Source organism: Spea bombifrons, chromosome 5, assembly GCF_027358695.1.
Source record: "Spea bombifrons isolate aSpeBom1 chromosome 5, aSpeBom1.2.pri, whole genome shotgun sequence".
NCBI lineage: Eukaryota > Metazoa > Chordata > Amphibia > Anura > Pelobatidae > Spea > Spea bombifrons.
In genome coordinates, this window is record NC_071091.1 from 30,941,487 (window position 1) to 30,968,036 (window position 26,550).

The following is a 26,550-nucleotide window of genomic DNA, read 5'->3' on the forward strand; positions in this document are numbered from 1 at the left end:
GTGCCATGGAAAAGGGAAGTGCTATCTAGCAGGCCATAAGCTTAATATACACTCACTAGCCACTTTATTAGGTACACCTGCTCAATTGCTTGTGAACACCATGAGCTAATCAGCCAATCTCACATGGCAGCAACTCAATGCATTTGGGCATGTAGAAGTGATCAAGATGTCTTGCTGAAGTTCAAATCGAGCATCAGAATGGGAAAGAAAGGGGATTTAAGTGACTTTGAATGTGGCATGATTGTTGGTGCCAGACGAGCTGGTCGGAGTATTTCAGAAACTGCTGATTTACTGGGATTTTCACGCACAACCATCTCTAGGGTTTACAAAGAATGGTCAGTGAAATATCCAGTGAGTGGCAGTTGTGTGGATGAAAATGCCTTGTTGATGTCAGAGGTCAGAAGAGAATGGGCAGACTGATTCGAGATGTAACAAACAAAGTGCCAGCTCAGACCATATCAGTAAAAAGCAAGGAGAAAGAGGCTATTCCACACGAGCGCTCAAGCGGGAAGGGGCATCCACTCCAACACTAAAATCAATCAGAAAAAGGAACACCAGCACTCCATGAAGACAGAAGTAATCAAATAAACGTATAATATAAAAAGATATCTTTTATTTGGATGCTTGATCCCACATATATAAAAATATATTTTTAGTCGAAAATCCTTGTGTCGTGTGGTTATGTGGGTTTGGGTTATGGTTTGGGTGGGGTTCAGAGCCCGGTACACACTACCTTCACCAATGCTTTTGCCAGCTTGCCATTACTTGTATTGTTGCATTGAAAGGGTTCAACTTCTAGCAGTTCGTAAACAGTGTGTTACAGCTGGAGGCTCTGGTACACTTCCTGCTTTAAACTAAACAAAGCAAGACCCAATGTGTTTATTCCCTAAACATTGGGATTACAGTTAGGTAGCTGTGTGGGAGTGCCAAAAATCAAATGATATTCCTCTGTACTCTCAGTTTTAAAAGCTTGATTTTATGGATTTCAAATTATTTTAATAGTTTCAAACTTACTTAAGAATTATACATTCCTAGGCTCAGTGCTTTTGGCTCTACTTACCCCAATCTTGATTTATGTAAAGTGACTTCTTGTCACAAATACATAGAGAATGTTTAAAATTCCTTATCGTTAACGGTAGATTCCATATTTTACTTTCTACTTTTGATTTTTGCAGGAATGAAAACTAAAGGAATGAAAATGTCTTTTTATTGATTTTTTTTCAAGTATAACCAAGTTCAGCTCTTTGAAGAGCATAGGGCATTAAATCCTTGAAATTTTAACTTCTGGCTCTTAACTTTCAATGCAGTAATATCACATTAGCTCATTAACAATGCTAATAAAATCCAGTTTTTCTTATGAAGTCATTTCCTCTAGTAGATCTTTTTGAGTCAAAAGATCTAAATTTTTATTTAGTTTACCACAAGGCAGTTAGATAAGGATGTGGTTTGTCTAGTAGATTGGGGAAAAATAGAAGAGCTGGAACACATACACATGACACATTTGCACCTGACTGTAAAACAAAAAACAAAATATTTTTTTATAAAACTTGCTCTGAATTGGATACTAGCCAAAATGGCTGCCTTTTTTAGTCTCCTACTCATACACTTATATGAGTTAGAGTAGTGACTTGTCTATATTATTATTTTTATTTCAATTGATCATTATATATAATAATGGGTAATCCAATTAGATTAACAAATAATTAACAATATAAAACTTTCTGGTGAGTCTGATTTCTCAATTTTTTGTTGTTTAGGGTGCCAGACTGTACAGGCCAGACTGATGATGGCACAGCTGGATATGTGTGGCTGCACACGACTTTTTTTCTGAGAGTTTTCTCATAAACATTTTGCTATCTTACACACGAATTTCCTGATTTCTGCTCTTTGGTTTACTCTGCTGAACTTAACACTTTTATAATTTTTTTAATATACTTTTATAATATATTCAGCATTAGAGACATCATTTTTAATACTGTTTAATGTCCAAATCCTCTCCAGAAATAAGTATTTAATTAAATTATTATTTATTTATTTTACCAGAAATGCTCGTCATGAGACACAGAAGCATGTGCAAGAAAACGCTTTTTAAAAGTTTCCTTTTTATGTCAATAAACTTTCATGGGAAAAGTTAAGTTGGCAGATATGCTAAGGGTTATTTGCTTAAAAGTTTAGAGGGTTTACCATATTTGCTCGAATATAGGACATTTTTTCCAGAGCAAATGCTCTGTCTCATATTCAAGGTCGTTTTATAATCCAACCTCAAATAGAGGTCTGAACATAAGACTAAGATCCAGATCCCCGCAGCACTGCAGGGGACCTGGACCCTCCTCTCCAGCAGCCGGTGAACGTCTGTGCGATGCACGCAGACGACCTCCCCTGCTGCTCGGCACTTCCGCTGGGGCTTCTATGATGGAGCCCCGGCCTGACATGACCTTCCAGTGCTCAGTCGAAGAAGCCCTGGCTGAAGTGCTGGGCAGCACCGGAAGTTATCTTTGCGCAGATGTCCACCGGCTGCCCCCACTAGACACCAGGTCTGGAGCATGGGGGTAAGTCTGGGGGGCAGCGTGGCATATAGGGGATATAAGGCATGTATGGGGGGCAGAGTGACATATCAGGGAGGCAGAGTGGCATATAGAAGGGTATAAGGCATATCTGGAGGACAGAGTGGCAAGCTGGGGTCAGATGTGCATAACGGGGGGGCAGGTTGGCAAATAAAAGAAATCATAGCTTTTATTAAATATTAAAAAATACTTTACATGTGAATTAATACTTACTAGTAAAACTTTTTTCCTACAGGGTAGTTTTATATTCAGGCTATTTCTTTTTTCCTAAATTAATATTCACATTTTGGGGAGTTGTCCTATAATCGAGCAAATACGGTAATTTGTGTTTTGTCTAAAAGAAACAGCACCTTTAAAGAGTTATGATATGAAACATATGTACAACACACATTTTATTAACTAAACTGTGCTGGCGTTGTACAAAAATACTATATAGCTATAACTACAGATATGTAACTTACCAACTAACCAAGGATTTTCATATTAGAATTAAACATTTTATGTTATCTTTTTTACAAAGGGAATCGTTATTGGTAAGCCATTCACCTCATAGTACATTTCCCTCAAATTCTTACTATGGATCATTTTAAGTGGCCACAAACTATATATCCTTTATAATCCTGTTTTACAGGTACTTGGTGAGAAAGTGATCCGGGGATCTCTAATAACAGTAATGCACTTGTCATTAACGCACAAAAATAAATATACGATGGAGGTTTCATGGTTGTTTTCCTATTCTTCATTAAACACCAACAATTGTACTGTTTCATGTCTTTATATTTATTATATAATACATTAAGTAGGAGCTGACCCATACTGGTATCTTTCTTCTGCAATATTGCAAAAGGTTTTGCTATTATTTGTACCTTCAGAATCTGACTCCACCCTGATTCCTTACAATGAGGAATATCTGTTCTGAGCTGGCAAGTCTCCGTGTTCTTCAAGTTTAAGAAGCCACATCCGTCAGACGTATGTCTGGAATAAATCATTTATTGCGCTGCTCTATTTTCTGCAATGTCTTTCTTCAGATTTTAGTCCAAAATGTTGCTGAGAGGCAACTCAAGACTGTGGTTTTGGTAAGTTTTGGCATTTTCTTTTCGATGGATGAGGTTTTTTGTTTTTACAATTTCAATAAAATGTACTGAACATAAATGGTTTAATTAAGAAAACAAAATCTGTGACTTCATAATGATTGAGGATAGATACTTCAAATCATTATAATATAAATGGCAACGATGGCACAAACAAGGTGCTTGGGGGAACAGATGGTACAGACAAGCTGTGTGGGGTAAAGGTGACACTCACAACTATTTAGGGGCAAATGTGGCACTGTTGGACATGTTGTTTGTGAAGTCGGATGGTCGGGAGTCTGTTTCTCAGGTTATTTAAGTCTTTTAATGCTTTTGGTTCGTGGTATTAATAATAATGTGGTACTCCATTATCATTAAGGAACATTTTAATATCATTTAAAAAATTATGATTTCTAGCTATTTGGATGTAAGTATGTATAAGGGGTGTGGGACACCTTGAGGTGTCTATTTTTCAAAAATATATGGTTTGATGGGGTAAATTGCATTGGCCAAAGATAGTGTCTGCCTTTGCCTAGAGGTAGACTTAGCATAGTAAGGAAATATAGCTTTAGCATAGTAGTAGGCTCTGAGGCCCGTGTAAATTTAAAGTTAGTGTATTATAGTTAAACTTTAGTTAATAAGACCATTTAGTGGCTTTAGTAAACCAATTTTTAAATAACTTGAGCACTTTGGCAGACTGCACACAACAGCACAGTGCAGCTGTGCATAGTTTTTCAGCAGTAGCACTGAAGAGAAACTTTTTTTTTTTTTTGTGTTTCCATTTTTTTTTATTAACCCCTTCAAGACCGGGATGTACCTGGTACTTCCGGGTCAAAGGTACCGGGTACAAAGGTACTTCCGGGTCAAAGACCGGGACGTACCAGGTACGTCATCGATGATGCCCAGCGATCCATAGCAGCCACTCCCCCTCAATTCCGTGCACGTGATCGCTTTGCAGCTAATCACGAGCACGGAATTTAAATATTTTTTAAAAAACTGCGGTCTTCAAGGGAAGACGCAGTTTGCCAATGCCGGTCCTGAAGGGGTTAAATCCTATTTTTCTTTATTAAGCTATTTGCCCTGCCCCCAGCTTTAAACACTATACCACACACACAACATAAAATTTGAAATGGATCCTCCTTTTGGGACTAAGAAAAGGAGGGAGGGACAGGCTCCATCTACCACCACCACCAGTTCTTCTACGCTGCAGCCTTTGCGTCAATCTAGTGGGACAAGTAGGAGAAGCTCTTGGTTATCACTTGGGGAATCATTGCTTGAAGGATCTATGTCATCAAGTAAAGGAAAGGCACCAATAGCAAGCAGTAGTGGTGCTGCTAGGCCCACCAGCTGTATGTTTTTTTTACAGAAAGCCTAAAGCACCAGAAGCATGTTCAAAGTTTAAGGATAGCACAACTACTACTAGCCCAGTGAGTGAAAAGAAGTGCCTTTTGCCCCCAGCAGCATCTTCCTCATCCACGAGCAGCATGCAAGGTACCAAAGCAGAGCAAATTTAGCAGCAAGACTGAGAGTGGTGTTCCCAGTCGAAAGCGATCTTGTTGTTTTACAAAGGCTTTTTAAAGAAAATCCGCCTCCCAAGACCACCACTACCACCACTAGTGCTGCGCCTGCTGTTCCCACTGGTACCGCCACACTATTTCCTCCTATCACCACCTCTAGCAAACCACCAAGTCCTTACAATATTTTTGTAAAGATAGTTAGAGAGAGGGTTAGATGTAGTGGAACTCCATATAGCAAGGTACCAGAGGAGCCTGACACTGAGAGGCCAGGTGCAGAGTTAGGCCCTGTTCTTCCTGCTAGATATGCTGGAGAGGATTTTGGAGCAGCAGAGGGCAATCCATAATCTTGCCTCAGAGCACAATATTGGGATTACATCTCCATTGAATAGGGAGGATTGGAGAGTGATCGCCCAGCTAGTGGCACTCCTTAAACTGCTAGGGCCTAGTGTTTGAGCTCTGGAAGTCCGCTCCCAAATGCCAAGAACTGACAGTGTTTGGATGCTTTGCCCTGTGGGTGAAACAAGTGAGCTAGTCGTCCCACTAATTCACCTTTTCCCCTTCCAAAGCTGCTTATTTTGGTGGTGGTGCCAGTGTCTTTTGCCAGCAAGTTCGCTTCCTGGCTAAAGTCATGCCTCAAATGTCCCTAATGGTCAAGGTAGTTTCTCCCCCCTGGCAGCGTCTGTTTGCGGTGTGGCAATGCCTGCAACCTCCGCAGGAGTAGCCAGTTTATGCTAGGGCCTAGTGTTTGAGCTCTAGAAGTCCACTGCCAAACGTCATAGACTGACAGTGTTTGGATGCTTTGCCCTGGGGTGCAACAGGTGAGCGGGTCGCCAAATGCCCACTCATTCACCTTTTCCATTTCCAATGGTGCTGGTGGTGGTGCCAATGTCTCTTCCCTGCCAGTTCACTTCCTGGCTAAAGTCATGCGTCAAATGCCCCCAATGTTAAAGGTAGTTTCTCCCCCCTGGCTGCGTCTGCGGAGTGGCTCCGGCAGACGTAGCTCCCAAACGTCTAGGACTGACCGTGTTTGGATGCTTTGCCCTGGGGTGAAACAGGTGAGTGGGTCGACAATTGTACACTTTTTCACCTTTTCCATTTTTCGATCATCTACTTTTTCTTTGCAAATCTTACTTTTTCCTTCCTTTAATTTCATTTTTTTCCCATCTAATTCACAACCAACCAAACATAATATACACATATACACAATTCATGAGGATCTTTCCTGTTATTTGCCCTGGCCTTGACATCTACACTCACTAGCCTACAATTAACAATATAACTTACACTTCACCCTATAACCCTATGATAATATTTGGAGTTTTTTGGCCCTCTTTCTTCCAACAAATACCTTCCAACGGTTCCAAATTTCCCTACAGTCCCGTTGTTTGCATCCTGTCAACTTTGGTAAGTAAGTATGCACTTGTGGGTAAGTATGCAAATGTAGGAAAAAATAAATATAATAAAACAACTTTTATGATATAATAAAATAAATATAAGAAATGTACCCATCATTTTTAATAACACCCATTAAAGTTTAAATTGGATTTATTATTTATTAATAATAGATCTTTAACCAACCCAGTGCACTACTACTACTACCGTATTCTTAAACGTAACCTTACATTAACCCTATAAGCTTTAATAATAATAATAACTTTAATAATATAATAAAAATGAACCTCCTTATTTTTAACAACCATTAAATTTAAAATGAGATATTATTTATTAAAAATAGATCTTTAACCAAAACAGTGCACTACTACTATTGTTAAACTTAACCTTACATTACCCTATAGGTTTTTGAGTTGAGTTGAGTTATTTTGAGTTTTTGTCTCACACTCTTCCATCCACATACCTGCCAACAGCCCCTACTTTTCAGGGACAGTCCTGTTTTTTTTTTCAGTCCTGTCCCTATTATTTTTTTATTAAACTACTGTGGATGTTATATGATAAATAAATAATCCACGTTTCTCCCAGGCAAAGTTGCCCAGAGTGTTTGTCTAAGTCCCAGACAACTGCTCTGAGCAACTTGGCCTGGGAGGAATGGGGATTTAATTTTAGGGCAGGGTACAATTTGGAGCATTTGTGTGCGACCCTTTTGGTCGCCGGCAAGGGGCTCGTCTGGCATCAACGAATGAAGTGCATCTGCACACACGGACCTTTAAATCATGGTGCCAAAGCTGCTGCAATGTGTTTGTTAACCCCGTATTAACCCCTGCTAGGAAACCGGGAGAAAACGAAGATGGAAAGGAACACGAATAACGAATATTCGCCCGAAACTACCACAGGCGAATATTTGTAGAATACAAAGATTTTTATTTTTCAAAGACGAACACGAAGACTTAGCTGGCGCCTAAGTCTAGTTTTCACCTGGATTGAAAACTGGCTTATAGATAGTGTTCAGAGAGTTATTGTTAATGGAGTATGCTCCAACTTTTCAAGAGTGGTAAGCAGAGTATTTAAAGTATTTATTAATTGATCTTGCAGTGGATATTAAAAGTCAAGCGTCAGTGATTACATATAACACAAAATTTAATAATATAATACAGTTTAAACTAGATGTTACTTTCCTGCAAGGATATTGGGTCAGTTGAAGGACTGGACAGCAAAATGGCAGATTGGATTAACCGTTTGAGTGCCAGAGCTCTAGTAAAATCCTTCTCCCCTCTGGGAGGCCAACACATATATTGTTTTTCTGGGTAAAGTTTTTTTTTATGGAAAATGATATATTTTGGCAGAAGTTCAGCTTTTCGTTGGTGCTGACTTGTGGCAAATTTTATGAAGCCTGAAGTACATAAGAATACCTGTGCAGTATTAAACTGACAGCAGCTGACTTGGAAGCCTTGACTTCCAGGTCAATGCTGCTGATGACATTTTCTAGTATTATATTTGAACTCTTTCAATGCTGCTATTGCATAGGAGGGCAGCGTTGATTGTCATTTGGTTCACACAGGCTGGGGTTGCTGAAGATACAAGCATTAACCCTCTAAATTCCCACAATCATGTAATAGACTGCAGTAGTGCTGGAGGAGAGGGTTAGGGTTTGTCTTCACTAAATAATTCCTGGGACATAATCACCAGAGTAATGGTGCAACTTTTTTCATTAAAACAATTCACCTTGCAATATTTTCTGTGGCTCAAAGCCGCTGATTGCGCTGGGGTGGAAGGAAAGTGCCACCACTTACAAGGTACGTAGCTGGCCATAAAAATCCACTCTAAGGGTTAAATGTTGAGAGAAATGCAAAGTTATAGATTTTGGGAAGATAAATAAATATGCAGATGATAGCTTAAATAGTGCGGTGTTAAGGAAATTATTAGAGGAGAATGAGTTGGGAATAATTGTAGACAATAAACTTTGCAACAGTGTTCAATGTCAAGTCTGCCAGTAAGATATTGTCTTGTATAAAAGATGCCATCTTGTGAAGGTGTTGTTTGTACCTGGCACAAATCCTGCTCATAACATTTTCCTGACAAAGCTGAAGGAATTTGTAAAAATTACAGATTGTTTGTTAATTACTATTTACATAATGAATCCAACAAATTGCCTTACTGATTCTGACAGACACTATATATATAATATTTACACTAACATACTCCATTTTGGCAGGTTTATCAGCATGGGGATAGGAGTCCAGCTAAAACTTACCCTTATGATAAATACCAAGAAGGATCATGGCCTGATGGCTTTGGTCAGTTAACAAATGTAAGTTAAAATGATACGTTTTCCATATTTATTTGGTTTTCTGCCAGCATACAGTGAAAACGATGATGTCCAATTCTTAAAATCAAAATGAGAAAATTCAACCCAGCTTTACAAGTAGGGTGAGAAACGTAGGAGAAATTTTGGAATTTGGTGAATAATATATATTATATATAATATATAAGTATATATATATATATATATATATATATATATATATTTCTTCATTGTGATTACAAGAAACAATATACACCAAGCAAAATAAAACTTGTGGATGTCTAAAACCTATTTTTAGTTATTTCAATTTTGTAAGGTCTTATCAGAATATGAACAGCTCTGACCAGTGGAAGTAATTTAAATAAACATACTAAGTTGAGAAATATGACAATTGACTTTAAAGTACATGTCCTTACATGTGGAATGACCAAAGAAGGATACTTTCATTTAGTGGAATGTAGAGACCAGGCTAGGGGACAAGAATTTATTGAGAATTTGAGACCTTTCATTTTACGTCGTGTACTAGTTTTGTAGATTCAAAATTGTTTGCATCATTAACCTGATTATGTAATCAAACTGACTTACAAAAAAATATGCTATTTTTTATGCACGTTATTGTGTGCTCTGTAGATAGAACACTCACATTTTGAGCTACTAGAAAAGAGTAACATCAGAAATTGAATGAGGGACAAAGCGATTTTGATCCCAAAGATAAATTCAGTGGTATGCTTTCTTAAGGAACGCTTACTGTAGAGGGGAATCAGGTTAATATAAATAAAACCAATATAAATAAAAAAATACGAAACATTAAGTCTTGGACATCAATTCAAAAAACCTTTTTGTAAACACTACAATTTACATTAACTAGTTTGTGTGCATATGATTATTTTATCTTTATTTTGCACCCAGTGGAGGCTCCTCCATAGGAGCACATGCGCACGTGAACTCCCAAGCGCAAAAGGAAAAGAAAATTTGCAAACTTCATCAAACATCCATTTTAATCTAATTTAGATTAAAATTGATTTTTCCATTTTTTTTTACTTTTGCGCTTTGGGGTTCACGTGCCATGAAGCCTCCTGTCCCCTGTTGAAGCCTGCCTATGGCTATCGCACGCGCGAATAGGAAGAAAGATCCTATTCGCATGTGCGATAGGAAGAAAGACCCTATTTGGCTCATTTGATCTCCGTTCGCACAGTAAAAGGTGTGCGAGTGGGAGAGGAGCTCCCAGCCAACACACTCCCCACCAAGCCTGGAGTCTCCCCGTCCTCCCCAGTGACTGACGCGAGCGGGGAGGCAAGGCTAACAATTTTCTGCTTCCCGGTCCCTTCCTGCAGTCTCACTGATGATTGGCCCCACCCCTTTCCTTATAGCGTCCACACTGCTCAGCAACTCAGCTAACAGTAAGTATAAAATTATTATTTGGGCTGCTGAAAGTTAGGGGAGGTAGGGGTTAAATTAGTGGCAGTTATGGTTAATGGGGTGTTTAGGGTTAATTTAGGGGCAGTTATGGTTAATGGGGTCTTTAGGGCTCATTTAGGGGAGGTTATGGTTGATGGGATGTTTAGGGTTAATTTAAGGGCAGTTATGGTTGATGGGGTGTTTAGGGTTAATTTAGGGGCAGTTATGGTAATGGGGTCTTTAGGGTTAATTTAGGGGCAGTTATGGTTGATGGGATGTTTAGGGTTAATTTAGGGGCAGTTATGATTGATGGGATGTTTAGGGTTAATTTAGGGGCAGTTATGGTTAATGGGGTATTTAAGGTTAATTTAGGGGCAGTTATGGTCGATGGGATGTTTAGGGTTAATTTAGGGGCAGTTATGGTTAATGGGGTATTTATGGTTAATTTAGGGGCAGTTATGGTTGATAGGGTCTTTAGGGTTAATTTAGGGAAATGTATTTTAACCTGTACATTAGGTCGTAAATGTAATTTTGTATATTTTGTAAACCCCCATTGGAATTACCTACCAACCGCCACTGTTTGCACCCATGCTTTTCAAATAAACAGTACAGGTAAAGTAATGGACAATACTATTACAGATACAATTTCAACCTTTCACCTTTGAAACAATAAGGAAAAGCTGCCTGTGCAAAGAGAGGTGAAAAAATAATCCAAATAACTAGTAAACCAAATCCTAGTGCTCAATACATATTGTGTATTTCAATTAACAGATTGGAAAACAGCAGCACTATGAACTTGGAAAATACCTAAGGAAGAGGTATACTGGGTTTCTAAATGAGTCATACAACAGACATGAGGTAAAGACACATTATCATACTTATTTTATCAAAGCAGCATGCTGACAGAGAACACCAATTTGCATGCCCTTAATCAAATCCCACAAATTGTTTGCTCTCAAAAAACAAGTTAAATAAGTAAATAAAAGGTGTAAATGCTCACCCTTTATCCTCAAAAGAGTTTGATGTGGGTTAAGTAAGTTTTATTAGCCCTATGGGATGATGGTATTGTATTGTATTAGAGTGATGGACGCATGCAGTTCATCCTTCACTACGCGCTGCTGGTTACACAGGAAATGCCGTATTTGCTCGATTATAAGACGACCCTGATTATAAGACGACCCCCCCAAATCTGAATATTAACTTAGGAAAAAAAGAAAAAGCCTGAATATAAGACGACCCCAAAGGAAAAAAGTTTTACCAGTAAATGTTAATTCATGTAAACTATTTTTTTTAATAAAAGCTATGATTGAGAAAAATATTTTTTTTGTTTTTATTTCTTGTATTTTCCAACCTGTCCCCCAGTTACGCACATCTGCCCCCAGGCTTGCCACTCCAATGTGGCACTGTGGCCCATGATATGCCTTTTAACCCTCTATATGCCACTGTGCCCCATGGTATGCCTTTTGACCCCCTATGTGCCACTCTGCCTCCAGAAATGCCTTATACCCCTATATCCCATTCTGGCATTTAGGGGGTTAAATTGCATATTATGGGGCAGAGTGGCATATAGGGAGGTATAAGGCATTTCAGGAGGCAGAGTGGCATTAAGGGAGTTAAAAGGCATTGTATAGAGCACTCTGCCTCCAGAAATGCCTTATACCCCTATATGCCACTCTGCCATTTACGGGGTTAAAAGGCATATTATGGGGCAGAGTGGCATATAGGGAGGTATAAGGCATTTCAGGAGGCAGAGTGCTCTATTAAATGCCCCCTTAACGCCACCCCAGAAATGCCCTATGCCCCCATTTAATACACACACACACCCTATACCCCCATTTAACTAACACACACACACACCCTATACCCCCATTTAACTAACACACACACACACACACACTCACACACACTCTCTCTCTCTCTCTCTCTCCCCCCCTCTCTCACCCCCCTTCCCCCTCTCTCCCCCTCTCTTACCGGTGCTTCCAGCCGGGGCAGCGGGTTGACGTCGCCTTCTGCTGCAGCCGGAAGGAGGTGTGGCTAGCAGCGGGGGTTTGTATGCGTCCGTCGCGTATACTTTCCCCAGCTGTCAGAGATCAGAGTTCCCCGCACCCGTGCGGGGAACTCTGTTCTCTGACAGTCGGGGAAGGTCTATGCGACGGACGCAGACAACCCCCGCTGCTAGCCACACCTCCTTCCGGCTGCAGCGGACGTTGTCTACGCGGATCGCGTAGACGTCAACCCGCTGCCCCGGCAACACAGCAGGAAGCACCGGTAAGTGTGTGTATGATGGGGGGATCGGGTGAGACAGGAGGATCCAGGTCCCCTGCAGCGGTGCGGGGGATCTGGATCTTAGTCTCCTAATCAGACCTCTATTTGAGGTCTGATTAGAAGACGACCCCGATTAGAAGACGAGGGGTATTTTTCAGAGTATTTGCTCTGAAAAAAACCTCGTCTTATAATCGAGCAAATACGGTAATTTAGACACTATTTGGACAAAAATTTGGGACACCTAACCATACCAACAGGGACTTTTACGATGTTGCATTCTCAAACTGTTGCCACAAAGTTGGAAGCATAGCATTGCCCAAAATGTATATAGCAATACATACATATATATCTTTGGTAATTTGTATTCATCATTAATAATTTGTAATAGGTCTACGTGAGAAGTACAGACTTTGACCGCACACTTATGAGTGCACTGACAAATCTTGCTGGTCTCTTCCCACCAGTTGGGAGGCACACCTGGAATCCTGACATCATGTGGCAGCCAGTACCAGTCCATACAGTTCCACTGTCAAAAGAAAATGTAAGCTGGACATATTTGTTTCTTTCTGTATAACTCAGAATAAAGGTTTAATATCAACTAAAATGTATACTAAGATTAATGTTTTCTTAACATCCTTTATATCTCTTCTATAGAAGAAGAAGTAACAGATTTAAACCTACTTGCCATGAGTGATGTCAAGAGTCAAGAGTAAAATTCTGCACTTACTTGCTTTCTATTTTTTAAGAGTCAGGTCATATCTGGACATATGGTATTAAAACATAGTGAATGATTTTAAATAGATGTTCAAGGTGAAGTTCAAGCAATTGCTGTTGTTTTTTTTCTCATGTGAGTATCATAGTTTCACCTCATCTGTAGTTAATTTGCACCAATCCCGTGATGCCCAAAGAATGCCCATCAATCTGGGAAGGGTTATAAGGCCATTTCCAATCAATTTAAAGTCCATCATTCTACAGTGAGAGATTATTCAAAAGTGAAAACCATTCAATACAGTTTCCAGTCTTCCCAGGAGTGGATCTCCTAGCAAATTCATCCCAAGGTCACACTGTGGAATTGTCAGAGGAATTGCAAAAAACCCAAGAGTCTAAACAAACCCAGAAGACTTCAGGAACAATGTCCTTTGGACAGATGAGACCAAAGTGGAGATGTTTGGCCATAATGCACAGCGCCACGTTTGGCAAAAACCAAACACAGCATATCAGCATGAACACCTCATACAAACAGTCAAACACAATGGTGGATTGGTGATGATTTGGGCATGTTTAGCAGCCAAAGGACCTGGGAACCATGCAGTCACTGAGTTGATCATGAACCCCTCTATATACCAAAGTATTCCAGAGTCAAATGTGAGGCCATCTATCCGACAGCTAAAGCTTGGCCACAATTGGGTCATGCAACATGACACTGATCCCAAGCACACCAACAAATCTACAGAATGGCTGAAAAAGAAAGTAATCAATGTGTTGCAATGGCCCAGTCAAAGTCAAGATCTCAAGCCGATTGAAATGCTGTTGTGAGGCCTTAAGTGAGCTGTGCATAAACAAATGGCCAGAAACCTTAATAAACTGAGCAACGTTGTAACGGAGAGTGGGCCAAAATTTCTCCACAATGATGTGAGAGACTGATAAAGTCATACAGAAAACGATTACTTCAATTTATTGCTGCTGGTGGTTCTACACGCTATTAAATTATAAGGTGTACTTAGTTTTTCACTCATGGCTTCTCCATTTTGGCTTTATGTTGAATAAATCATGACAGTGTTCTTCTGAGCTTGTATTTACCTATTTTTTTAGACCTGCTAAGGAACAGAAGAGACATCCAGAATGAAACAGACAGCAGAGAGAACAAGACAAATAGGCACAAACACAGAGAAAGGAGTGCATATCTTTGGGCTCATACAAACACTGATACCCCATTACCTTATTTCATATGCTTTATAAATATAAACATTATAGTGTATTCACTTGTTTTTCAGTTGATTTTATTGCCTTACCAAAATTGTCCACGGTATCAAGATCTTGATGAAAGGACTTACATTTCAGAGGAATATCATCGTCTTATTGATCCATATTCGGTATAGTGATTCCAACATCTAGTAATTCCTACCATGTTTATAATATAATAATATACAATGTAGTTAAAAGAATGTATAATAGATTAAATGTAGAGCATCAAACATAGGAAAAATTGCATTACATGAGATAAATGATGCCAATAGGGTGTAGATAAGCAACTGTGTTTTCCTTTTCAACTGTAGCTTCCTTTACCAGCATTCTAGAATGGTTGATTTTAGGGGGATCGATAGATATACAAAGAAAAGTAAGCTTATGCCCTGTGTTCATTTAGGAACAAAAGAGGAGCACTTAAAGGAAAGCAACAAAAACGAATCACATGAATCAATAGCCATTTTCCCAAGAAATGGCAAAACTAAAATCAAATTAGCATGCTTATTCAGTTTAATTCCCTTGAAGTATTGCCTGATATTTGAGTTTCCCTTTAATTCACTTTCTAACTTTGTGGCTGCAAAACTAAAACTTAAAATGGCCTTGCGGGTATTTTTGGGTGGTTGGCAAGTGACTCCATTTGCTTCAGCCTGTAGAAGCTCAAGGCATCAGACCTCACAGAGGAGGGACATTAGTGAACACATGTACTACATTTAAAGTTGTGCAAAATATAGATTCGTGCTTCTGCGGCTATGACCACATTTACCACAATATTACACTTTGTTTTGCAGGAATTTCTAAAAGTCTTATCAAATTATACTGGATTCTCTGTTCAGCAACTTAAACATGGTCATGCTTGGACAACATATGATGCATTGCATTGTGAGGTACAATCATACTGTTTATGCAATAAACAAAATTTACCACTGTTGCATAATTATTGCAATCTAAGTGCATATGTATTTATCATCTAAAGAAACATCCCATTTTTATTACAAAATACCTAAAATTTCAACAAAACATTGGGTTAACTTTCAAAGAACCTACCATATAAACAATTGCTTGTTCTGATGTTTTAAAATAATGAAAGGCAATTGCAAATGGCAACATATCCTTGTGTAGCACTAAAATATAAGTGTTCATAATGGTAAGTTTTAAATACCGTATAACAGAAGCTAAATGTTCTATAAACAAAGTACTATTATAACTCAATAGATTCTGAAAATGTCCTTTTAAAAAGTAAGATATAAATATGGGCTGTTTGCTGTTAAATTATATCAAGGCTAATCTGTTAATCTGCGAACACTGTGACATACTCCAAGAACTAGAAGTATCCACTGAAAACACATTGTTTCTTTGAATCTTCCTTTCCTTTGCTATTATTTTTAAAGTGATCTATGTATATTGAAGAATATTATTTAAAAAATAAAGGTGCTAAAAATACAGTAGTTGAATTGGTATTCAATCTAAAACTGGCATTTGTTCTTTCAAATTATTTCAATAATTCTATGTATTCATTAGTTACTCAATGTAAATAGGTACAATGTGTACAGGTAGTCATTGAAGAGGCTGACAAAATGGAGAGTTCTTAGTAGAATGATAGGTTAAGAAAATTAGCCTGATAGGGTTCTAAGTGGGCAGTTATGAGGGAGGCCAGTTTAGGAATTTTAGGAATCATGCAGACATTCAGTTAGAAAGAAAAGCAAGGCAATTAGCGTAAAGGTAAATCTGAGTGTCATCAGCACACAGGTGGTACTATAAGCCAAATAACAAAATTAGTTTGTCAAGTGAAGCAGTATAAAGTAAGAACAGAATAGGTTTGAGAACCAAGCCTTGGGCTATGCCAAATGAGAGAAAAAGAAAACAGGAAATGTTGCTGAAAAAGCAGACACTAAAAGTGACACCAGAGAGATAGGAGGAGAACTGGGAAAAACTAGTACGAAGGAGAGCAAGGCTTTAAATTGTTTCAAGAAAAAAAAAAAAAAAAGAGTGGTCCACACTGTTAAAAGCAACAGATTCAGACCAATTAGGTAGACCAAACAGGTTCAGACCAATTAGAAATGAACATTGAACCTTGGATTTAACACTTAGCAAGAGAGATCACAGTAGAGTTCCGGAGCAGAATCTGGATTGAAGAGGGTGAAATAAAGAACTGAAGCAAAGAAAGTTAGTTAGCCAGGTATATGCAAGCTGTTAAAGAAATCTGGAAGTAGAAAAATGTACTTACTGACAAAGCCCATTTTGAAGATGGGGATTACGTTGACATACGTGAATGATGATGGAATGGATCTTATAGGTAGGGAGATATTGAAGATATTAAGGTAGGGGGAGATGAGACTAGATAGGATAATGTGTAAATCACTATTAAAAGTATTTTTGACATTGCTGGCTTTACAGATAGGATCATCTAAAAACCTAGGGCCATCTCAGCTTGTTTATTGCACATCTGGTTACCATCGTCTGCATTTATGACCTTGAATGGGTTTTACCCATTAGTATGATGATATATTATATTCCAATAAAATAAGTTCTTATATGAAATCAGTAATATGAAGTCATGTTATTTTGCAGAGTATTCACAATTACAGTCTGCCCTCATGGGCTACTGAAGAAACTATGATCAAACTTAGAGAATTGTCAGAATTCCTAATTACACTTCCTTTTGGAATATACAAGCAGCGTGAGAAGTCAAGACTACAGGGTGGTAAGGTGCACAGAAACCTGAAACACTATTTTCTGCCTGCTATAAATACTTAAACTTGATTATTGGTCCTATCTTATGCTTAGGATAGTGTTATACCCATACCTGGAAACTCTGGGTTTGGCGCAGAGGCTTTAAGAATCACAGCTGATTACCAGGCCTATGGTCTGCCTGTGATCTCTGAACAAGAGGAGTGGTGCTTTCTTACCCAACCTACTTCTTGTGTCATTCCCTACTTATTTGGGTTTAGACCTGTCTTCCCATTTCAACTTTGTCCCCTGCAACACCAATAAAGGATAAGTCGGAAATACATTTCAACAGTCCCTCTTTAAGAGTAGTAGACCATCTCTGAATAGTTGTTGGGTATGTGTATATTCCAGTTATGGGTTACCTCTCATTAGTCTCAGATTTCTTGGAACAGTTCTGATTTGTAGTCACTGTTCCAGGAAGCTGTCCCATTGTCTCCCTTTTTTTTTACTCACTGACCATCCTAGTGGGGTGGAGGCCCATGGTCTTGAGGACAGAAGTCCATTGCAGCTTGCAAAAAGCCTCCCTCTAGCATAGCGAAATGACCGCTCAGGAAAAACAGATGGGTGATCATGTCTCCTACCCCACCCAGTAGGAGACATGACCTATGTAAGCAGATTAAGCAATTGTTTGGGTCCTCTGATAGCGTAAGAATAAAGGTTTTTTGCGTTCATAGCTACTTTGATGTCATCAAAGAAAATTACAAAACAGCACATCAACTAAGCTATAGGGTACCTTGCAACATATACGGTATTTTAAATTGTAAGTGGACTTTTATGTTTAATGTAATGCATGGTGTATATACTGTAACAATGAAGATGACCTGAACAGTAGTAACTCTCTGTAATATACTTTTCACAGGTTTCCTTCTGAATACCATTATAACAAATATTACTGATATTATTTCAAAGCCTTCCAGAAAACGAAAGCTCATAGTATATTCTGCAGTAAGTATATATATTCTAATAAAAATAAGATTATGTACTGCTCTAGTTTTGCAATTGAAAATATAGAATATATACAACAATCTGAAACATATCGAAAATTGTATTAGCACAAAAAGTAATGCGATTCTGAGAGTGCAGGCCGGAGTTATATTCATTCCACATTTTTTTTTATTATTAAGGAAAGGGGGGAGCAAATGCCGTTTTTTTTTAAATAGACAAAACCTTTACCAACTTATTGAATACTGCAAGAACAAATAGACAACATGAGTTGAACTACAATTAATGAAATAATTGATCTTGTAGGTGCATTTACCCATTCGATTTGAGTGTTTCTGTTGGAGAAAAGTATTAACATGCCACACAGTGGCCACATCAATAAGTTCCCAAGGTTGGTTTTAACCAAGTTAGGGTTTTAGGAATCGATAGGTGACTATGCACCAGTAGGTCCCCCAAGTTCTTGGCTTGGCAATCGCGGACCAACCCCTAACAAAAGTTGCTACACATTAGTGTTGGAAAATATTTTGTCTTTAAGCAAATCCTATTTTTCTATAGTTTTGGCCCTTTCATAGGCTTTTTTGAGCCATTTCCTGGGAAAAACACTTTTGTCTAAACCTAATCCACAGTACTCTTACTTCTTGTTCAAAGTCCGCAGGATTAGTGCAATTTATTTTAGCCCTGAGGTATTGGCTAATAGGGATGCTATGTTTCAGGCCTAGTTTTGTTGCTAATATTTAGCAATGAAGATGAAAAATGATATATGATAAGATAAAAAGATAATACAAAATATTGAAATAAATATACAAATGTACAAAAATGTCTGATGCTGTCCCTGTAAGTGGTATATAAATTATATACATACACTAAAGTAGTCACTACAGCTTCTCCAAATCCCCCCACATCAGTAAATTATCTGCACTAAAATAAACTATAATTATTTTATTAATTACTTTGCAGCATTGTATATGATTAATGAGCATTAATCTCAGCCTCTGCTAAGCTAACTGTCACTGTCTCACACGCCAACTCACAACAGTCTGTAACTGCTGCTCCTGACAAGTTAAAATGGCGTCAGCACACTTACCGTATATATTTAATGCTTGTGCCTTCCCCTTGTTAATGCTGATTGGCCAGAGTGAAAAAGGTAAAAACGTCTACAGGTTGTTGGACCCATCAATCACAGCCATAACCATCAATGAGACCACTTCTTGTTTTTGTTGTTTTTTTGGCTACTTACACCTATCAGCCACTGATATTTACCCTCCTGAACAGAGTCCCTCCCACTTTACTTCATTAGCGAGCACCAAGATGTTTGCACACTTCTGCAAAAGGGGCGGGGCCTCCACACCCTTTTCCCCGATTGGAGCAATAGGGAAGAGGCTGTCCCTGTGGCTCTGCCCTTTCGCAGCAGTACTCCAAGAAGCCAGAATAATGCAGCCAGATTCTCAGGGGAAGAGAGCTGCAGAAACGCTTCTCTTTATCCGCATGAGTTATGGAGATTGAAAAAAGCAATAAAATTAAAATCCTGAGCTCTGCTTTGCTTTTGTTTGTTATGTTGGAGGTCCCTCCTTATTTTCAGACATTAGTAATAATTAACGAATTAGGCAAATTTGTGTGAATCCAAATGCAGTCTAGTCCATATATCTTTGGCCATTTAATGTATAGACCATAACCCCTAACTCTCAACTACCGTGTTTCCCCGAAAGTAAGACAGTGTCTTACTTTCTTTTTATCCCTAAAAGCCCCACTATGTCTTACTTTCGGGGTATGTCTTATATTGGGAAAAAATTGAGAGTGATGGGAGTTATGATGTACTTTTAGAGCATAATTAGATCATGAAAAAGACATTGGAAATGGTACAGCATAACACCCATCACTCTCACACACTTACCAATCAACACACCTACCAATCCACACGTATACCAATCCACACACATATACACAAATCCACACACGTATACACAAATCCACACACATATACACTAATCCACACACATATACCAATCCACACACATATACACCAATCCACACACATATACACCAATCCACACACATATACACCAATCCACACACATATACACCAATCCACACACATATACACCAATCCACACACATATACACCAATCCACACACACATACACCAATCCACACACATATACACCAATCCACTCTCACTTAATGCTTTCCTACCTTTCCTTTCTTCTTTCAGCTTCTTTTCCTCCTCTTCGCTCCTCTTCTTCAGTTCTGTCTTCTTCCTGGTTCAGAGGGCACGGACAGCGGTGGGCGCGGCTTCAGTGTTGTGCGCCGGGATCTGACAAGAAACCCCGGCGCACAACAGCTGTTGCCGCGAAGATCACAAGGGAGCGGTATCGGAGGTCATTAACAGACCTCCGGCTCCCTTGAGTGATTTTAAGCCGGGTTGAACCCGGCTTAAAATCACTCAAGGGAGCCGGAGGTCTGTTAAAGACCTCCGATACCGCTCCCTTGCGAGCCTGCTCCTCCAGCGGCGGACATTACTGTCCGTCTCTGGAGGGGTGCCGGGTGCCGCAGGTTGGCACCCCCTGGAGTGTGGCGCCCTGTGCGGTCGCACACCCCAAAGGTCGGCCCTGCTCTAAGGGGCCGGCCTTAGGGGTCTGCGGCCGCACAGGGTTTAAATAAAAACATCGGGGGTTTTTTTCAACTTTATTTAACATCCTCCATGTTAAATAAAGTTAAAAAAACTTTATTTAACATGGAGGATGTTAAATAAAGTTAAAAAAAACCCCGATGTTTTAATTTAAATCCTGTGCGGCCGCAGACACGTAAGGCCGGCCTTGGTGGGGACTTCCCGGCCCCTTAGAGTGGCGGACCCGGCAAATCCCCCGTGTTTCCCCGAAAGTAAGACATATGTCTTACTTTCGGGGTACGGCTTATATTAGCCGACCCCTCTGAAACCCCCGATACGTCTTACTATCGGGGGTGTCTTACTATCGGGGAAACACGGTATGCAGAGTTCATGATCTCAGGGTCATACACCATTAAAGTAAAATACAACATACCGATTTTGTAGTGGTTTAAATCTCCAAGCAATACAAAACTGAATGTCTGTGATCAGTCACATATATTAAGATAAAATAGAATCCACTTATTATATGGTGTTTAAATATACAGTATCTCACAAAAGACTACACCCCTTTTTTGTATTTTTTTTCATGTGACAACACTGAAGAAATGACACTCTGCTACAATGTAAAGTACTTAGTGTACGGCCTGTATAACGTCCCCTCAAGATAACTCAACTTTTTATTACCAAGGTTTAGACATTAATGGCTGTGTGTTGAGTTATTTTGAGGGGATGGCAAATGTACACTGTTATATAGGCTGTACACTAACTACTTTACATTGTAGCAGAGTGTCATTTCTTCAGAGTTGTCACGTGAAAAGAAATAATAAAATATTTACAAAAATGTGAGGGGTATACTCACTTTTGTGAGATACTGTATATAGAAGAGACAGGACCAGAGGTCCTGGTCAACCCAGGTCCCAAATGCAAACAGTTGGTGACCTGCGTGTTTTCTGAGTGGGTTATTTTAAATTCACCAAAGGCCCCTGTGCCATCTGCTACAGTCTCATTGCCTGTTTGAAGAAACAGCTATAAATTACATTTACAGAAACTGGGATTTCTATATACTAAACCATTGAGTATTATCCCAATGAATTTGTCTATGAAATACAGCTCTTATGAAACTACTGATGATGTTCAAGCTCAAATAATATATGTACAATTGTAAAAATAGATACATAGGTTTTGGGACCTAAGGGACTAAAGACTCTGTCTATGTAAGCTATACTGAAAGTGGTACAGTACAACGTATACTTTATCTGTATTTTACAGCATGACACAACAATTGTTGCTCTCCAGATTGCCCTGAGTGTGTTTAACAAGAAAATGCCACCATATGCTGCTTGCCATATTTTTGAGCTTTACCAAGAAGTAAATGGGTAAGTAATAAAAATATAAATGGGTAAGTCTATAAAAAAAAAATTACTTGTACACATACAATAGTAATTTTGGTCAGTGTGTAAAATTAAAACTATTTATGAAAATTAAATGTTTTATTTATCTGGAGCAATGCTTCCTGACACCAGTCCACAAAGCTTCTTAAAGGGACAGTTTACTAAAGAATGTATTTCAATATTCATCCTATATAAGGTTACAAAACTAACAAAAAAAATAATAAAAACATTTACCTTGATGAATCAGATGAATCTCACCAATGATTGTATTGGCAGGAAAGCATTCCCATTGAATAGATCCCTGACTGTATTGTTTGCTGAGCCATTACTGAAGCTGCCCGAAAGTAAATATATCATGTGCAAGGAGGTGTGTTCAGCCAAATTTATCTCCTGCATTATTTATTATTATTTATTGTTTTATATAGCATAGTTGTGGGCCAAGAAAAGCACAAATGAATCTGGATAATCCCATGAGGTATTTGCCAGCACCTCACAGCTATATTATCTACTAAAATGCCTATGATTGCTGGAGTATCCTTTTAACAGTGTTACCTACAACCCAAATCATACAGATATATAAAATGTTAGTTGTTTAGCTTGACATGCAAATGTAAATTATCCTATCCTTTAGCTGGGTTTCAGCACCCAAGAAGAGGCATATTTAGGGAAGCATTTTCAGAGGGATGGAAGACTGACTGTTGGTGATACCCATGAAGGAACAAAGATCTGTACACTTTTGGCACGTGTGTCACTTGCTTCTGTGTAATGCTGAACATCAGAGAGAAGCCATGCTCTCCAGGACACATACACTCTTAACATGTTGCATGCTAGCATATGATGCGAAAAATAAATTATGCACTCTTTAAATTCCATAATTTTACATATCAGAACATAATAACAATCATCTATTCCTTAGCATGTCTAAAAACTAGGTAAAACCATAGAATTATACCAAATAATTTCCTTTGCTTTGTTTATACAGTATATTATATGCATTCCTCATACTGCAAGTCAGCAACATATGCAATGTGTAAATGTGTTGAAAACATTACTATGTAGTTTTATAGCATCAAATCCTACAACCAGCCCTCACAGGCATAAACAAACTCACACAAGCCTAGCTATATCTATATGACTAAATTTATGGTAGATGCTGGGTATTTCTTTCATTTTATTTAAAAAGTTAGTGATTTAACTTCACTGAAGGCTTATGGATCAAGTATCATTTTGTTATTATGTTTTTAATCAAAAAGAAACTACAGCATTGAGATGTACTACCGCAATGATTCAGCAGTGGATCCCTACCCTCTGATTTTGCCAGGATGTAGAGCATCATGTCCCCTGCAAACGTTTATTGAGCTGACATCACCAGTCATTACTCTAGACTGGAAGACTGAATGTGGGATTATAGAGACACCTTCAGGTATGGTCTACAAACTAGGGTAGGGAGTACCATGGGGGAAATGAGGAGGAGTTTTTCACATCCATCCTGCCCAATTTTATGCAGTTGCACTTATTCTAATTAAATTATGTTCCCTCTTTCCTCATGTCAAGTTTATTCTCTGATTTGCCTAGATTGTGCACTTTGTAAACTGAAAATATTGATTAGTATGGTTTATGATTTTTTTTAACTAAATAAATTAACAGACTACTCTAGCTAGGAGATCAAATATAGGAGAATTGATGGGTATAACAGATTTCAGGAAAACTATTCTTGTGGTATTTTATGTTGTTGTTGTCTTGTCTCCTTTTGTAATCTGTGTTTGATTGAGTTTTACTTTGATGGTACAAACTTCACCCCTCGCTCTACACTCCCAACCCGTTGCACCCCTGCTATTCACCCCACGCACCTGCCTAGGCTCAGCTCTGACAAAGATAACCAGAGTAAACACAAAATTCTGATTTAAAATTATGATTTCATGTATAAAAGGTAAAATGCTATCCAACACTACCTGGCCCTATGTGAAAAAGTGATTGCTAAATCCAGCATTATTAATGCCAGCCCTGTTGAATCTAAACTCTGATAAATTGAAAAATGAAGTAGGCCAAAAAAGTCTCAACAAGCGGCACATGATGCCGTAATCTAAAGAAATTCAAGAACAGATGAGAAACAAAATAAGTAACATATTGACATTAGTCTGGAAGGGTTAAATAGCTCTGGGACTCCAGGGAATCACAGCAAGAGCCATTATCTAAAAATGGAGAAAACTTGGAACAATGGTGAACCTTCCCTGGTGTGGCCAGCCTACCAAACTGTGCATTGACAACTCATCCAGGAGGTCACAAAAGAACTAAGATCACAGTTAAGGTCAGCGGTCAGACTTTTGGGATATTACACTGTGGACTTTTTGGAAGACATGTCCAGTTACATCTTCCTTAAAGCTAATACAGCATTTCACAATAAGAACATCATACCAACAGTCAAGCATGGTGGTAGTGTGATGGGGCTGCTTTGCTGCTTCATGACCTGAGGAACTTGATGAAACCAAGTCTCTGAAGGACAATGTCCAGACATCAGTTTGTGACCTAAAGCTTAAGAATTGTTGAGTTATGCAGCAGGACAATGCGAATAAGCACTCAAGCAAGTCCACCTCTGAATAGCCCAAAAGGAAAAAAATAAGGTTTTGGAGTGGCCTAGTCAAGTCCTGACTGAGATCCAGTTGAGATGCTATAGGCAGTATATGCTCAAAAACCCTCCAATGTCACTGAATTAAAACAATCCTGCTAAGTGGGCCAAAGTGCCCCTACAGTGATGTAAAAGACTCATTGCCAGCTACCGCAAATGTTTGACTGCAGTTGTTGTCCCCAAGGATGGCACAATCAGTTATTAGGTTAGGGGGGAGCAATTACTTTTTTACATGGGTCATATAGGTTTTGTTTAAACCAAAAGGGTTTCTCCTAGCCTGAGTGTTCTTCTTCATTCTACAAACATAAATGAACAGCCTGAAATCTGCTCAATGCTAATCTAAATAGAATTGAAATTTTGTAGGGGCATATCAATTGTACCGATATCTGCTAAACCGTTGGCAGATTGCTAGAAAACACTAAACAGATAGGTAGCTAGACAGCTACATTCTATCAAATTATCCGTCAGAAGTTTTTATCAATGAGCTCTTACAACAACATTTACAGTAACAACTGCAGCAATTTACTAACAGTGTTTCATCTCTCTTAGCATTCCTCAAATTAAAACCTAAGGAGATAACTTAAAAGAGTAAGCTACAACATATTAACATAGTTTTTAGGAGCCTGATGATCCAGTTTGGCAGTGTGAGTGATTTAGTTTTAATAATATTAATAAACGTTATATTGTGATTTAAGTTTTCCTGCCCAAATTACCTAGAACAATTCAGGGTCATAAATCGGGAACTCCTGCCTCTCTTTAACACCTTATCTTCAATAAATGAAATGACCATTTAAAAGATGCATTTTGTGTTTACTCACTTTTTTGTCTTATGCAATGTTCGCACATACTTTTTCACAGCACTGTAGTGTAGCTAGCATTAGTTGAAGCAGTTGGACCCTGGACCTCTGATGATATTAAACGACCTTTGCCTGAAGCCAAGTACTGCTCTAAATAAGGCCGCAATTTGCTGTAATTTTAAGCAATGATGTTGACCACTCCTTGTATAAAGTTGTGTGTTTCTTTTTTTTCGACAATACAAGGCATCTGTACATACGTGATGATGTTGGATGCTAGATTGCAAACCCGGACCTCTGATGATATCAGACTCCTCTTACGCTAATCTGCATATTGGTGAAAATAAGGCCACAATTTGCTGCCTTTTCAGCAATGCACAGCTTCCACAGTAGCAATGTGGAGAGTCAATGTACTCTTTGGCAAACCACAGGCATGCAGCAATGTTGTTTTTTGGAGAGCAGGGGCTTCCTTGCTTACTGAATTAGCCCTCCGTATTTAAGCACATTTTAAAATCTATATGATCACATTCAATGTAGTCATCAGCTAAACACAGGTGTTGGTTCTTATCCTCACACTTGCAGCACTTATACCTTAGTTGGGGACCTCCGACTTAATCCCTAAAAGTACCTGTCACTAGAAAACTGTGAATAGACTAAAATGTAATTAAACAAAACAAAAAAAAAAAACACCAAAGTGGCTTTGCAGTATATTTCATTCTGGAGAGAAAGGGAGGGGCATTAGATTTGGAAGAAATATTTGCAAAATACAAATAGGAAAAAAAAATATATAAAAAATTTCTGAAAACATTTATATTTTAAGGGCATAAATAATTTTATAACACTTTGTATCTTTTCTTTTTTCTTTTTCAGCTTCCGTTATTGGGCTGGCTGTTATTGTGACTTTGTTGGTAATATCAGCCATGGTGTTTTTAGTCGTAATTTGTTATAAGAAACTTTTCAGAAGGGCCAACTACAATCAAATGGAATGA

General features: G+C 38.6%; 1 protein-coding gene across 1 annotated transcript; it reads left to right on the forward strand.

Annotated features, from left to right (window-relative positions):
- Positions 1 to 3,463: 3,463 nt before the first annotated feature.
- On the forward strand, positions 3,464 to 26,550 carry ACP3 (acid phosphatase 3). Its single transcript, XM_053467804.1, has 12 exons — positions 3,464 to 3,487; positions 3,593 to 3,640; positions 8,759 to 8,854; positions 11,018 to 11,104; positions 12,900 to 13,052; positions 14,506 to 14,604; positions 15,265 to 15,360; positions 17,045 to 17,177; positions 18,063 to 18,148; positions 22,020 to 22,126; positions 23,395 to 23,564; positions 26,432 to 26,550. The coding sequence occupies exons 1-12, from the start codon at positions 3,464 to 3,466 to the stop codon at positions 26,548 to 26,550; spliced, it is 1,218 nt and encodes a 405-aa protein (XP_053323779.1).

Bases quoted from the DNA above. Each gene is read 5' to 3' on its own strand.
- ACP3 (XM_053467804.1), top strand. From the start codon at position 3,464: ATGAGGAATATCTGTTCTGAGCTG. The intron at 3,488-3,592 runs GCAAGTCTCCGT...GTCTTTCTTCAG, and splicing joins GGAATATCTGTTCTGAGCTG to ATTTTAGTCCAAAATGTTGC. The intron at 17,178-18,062 runs GTAAGGTGCACA...TACTTTTCACAG, and splicing joins GAAGTCAAGACTACAGGGTG to GTTTCCTTCTGAATACCATT.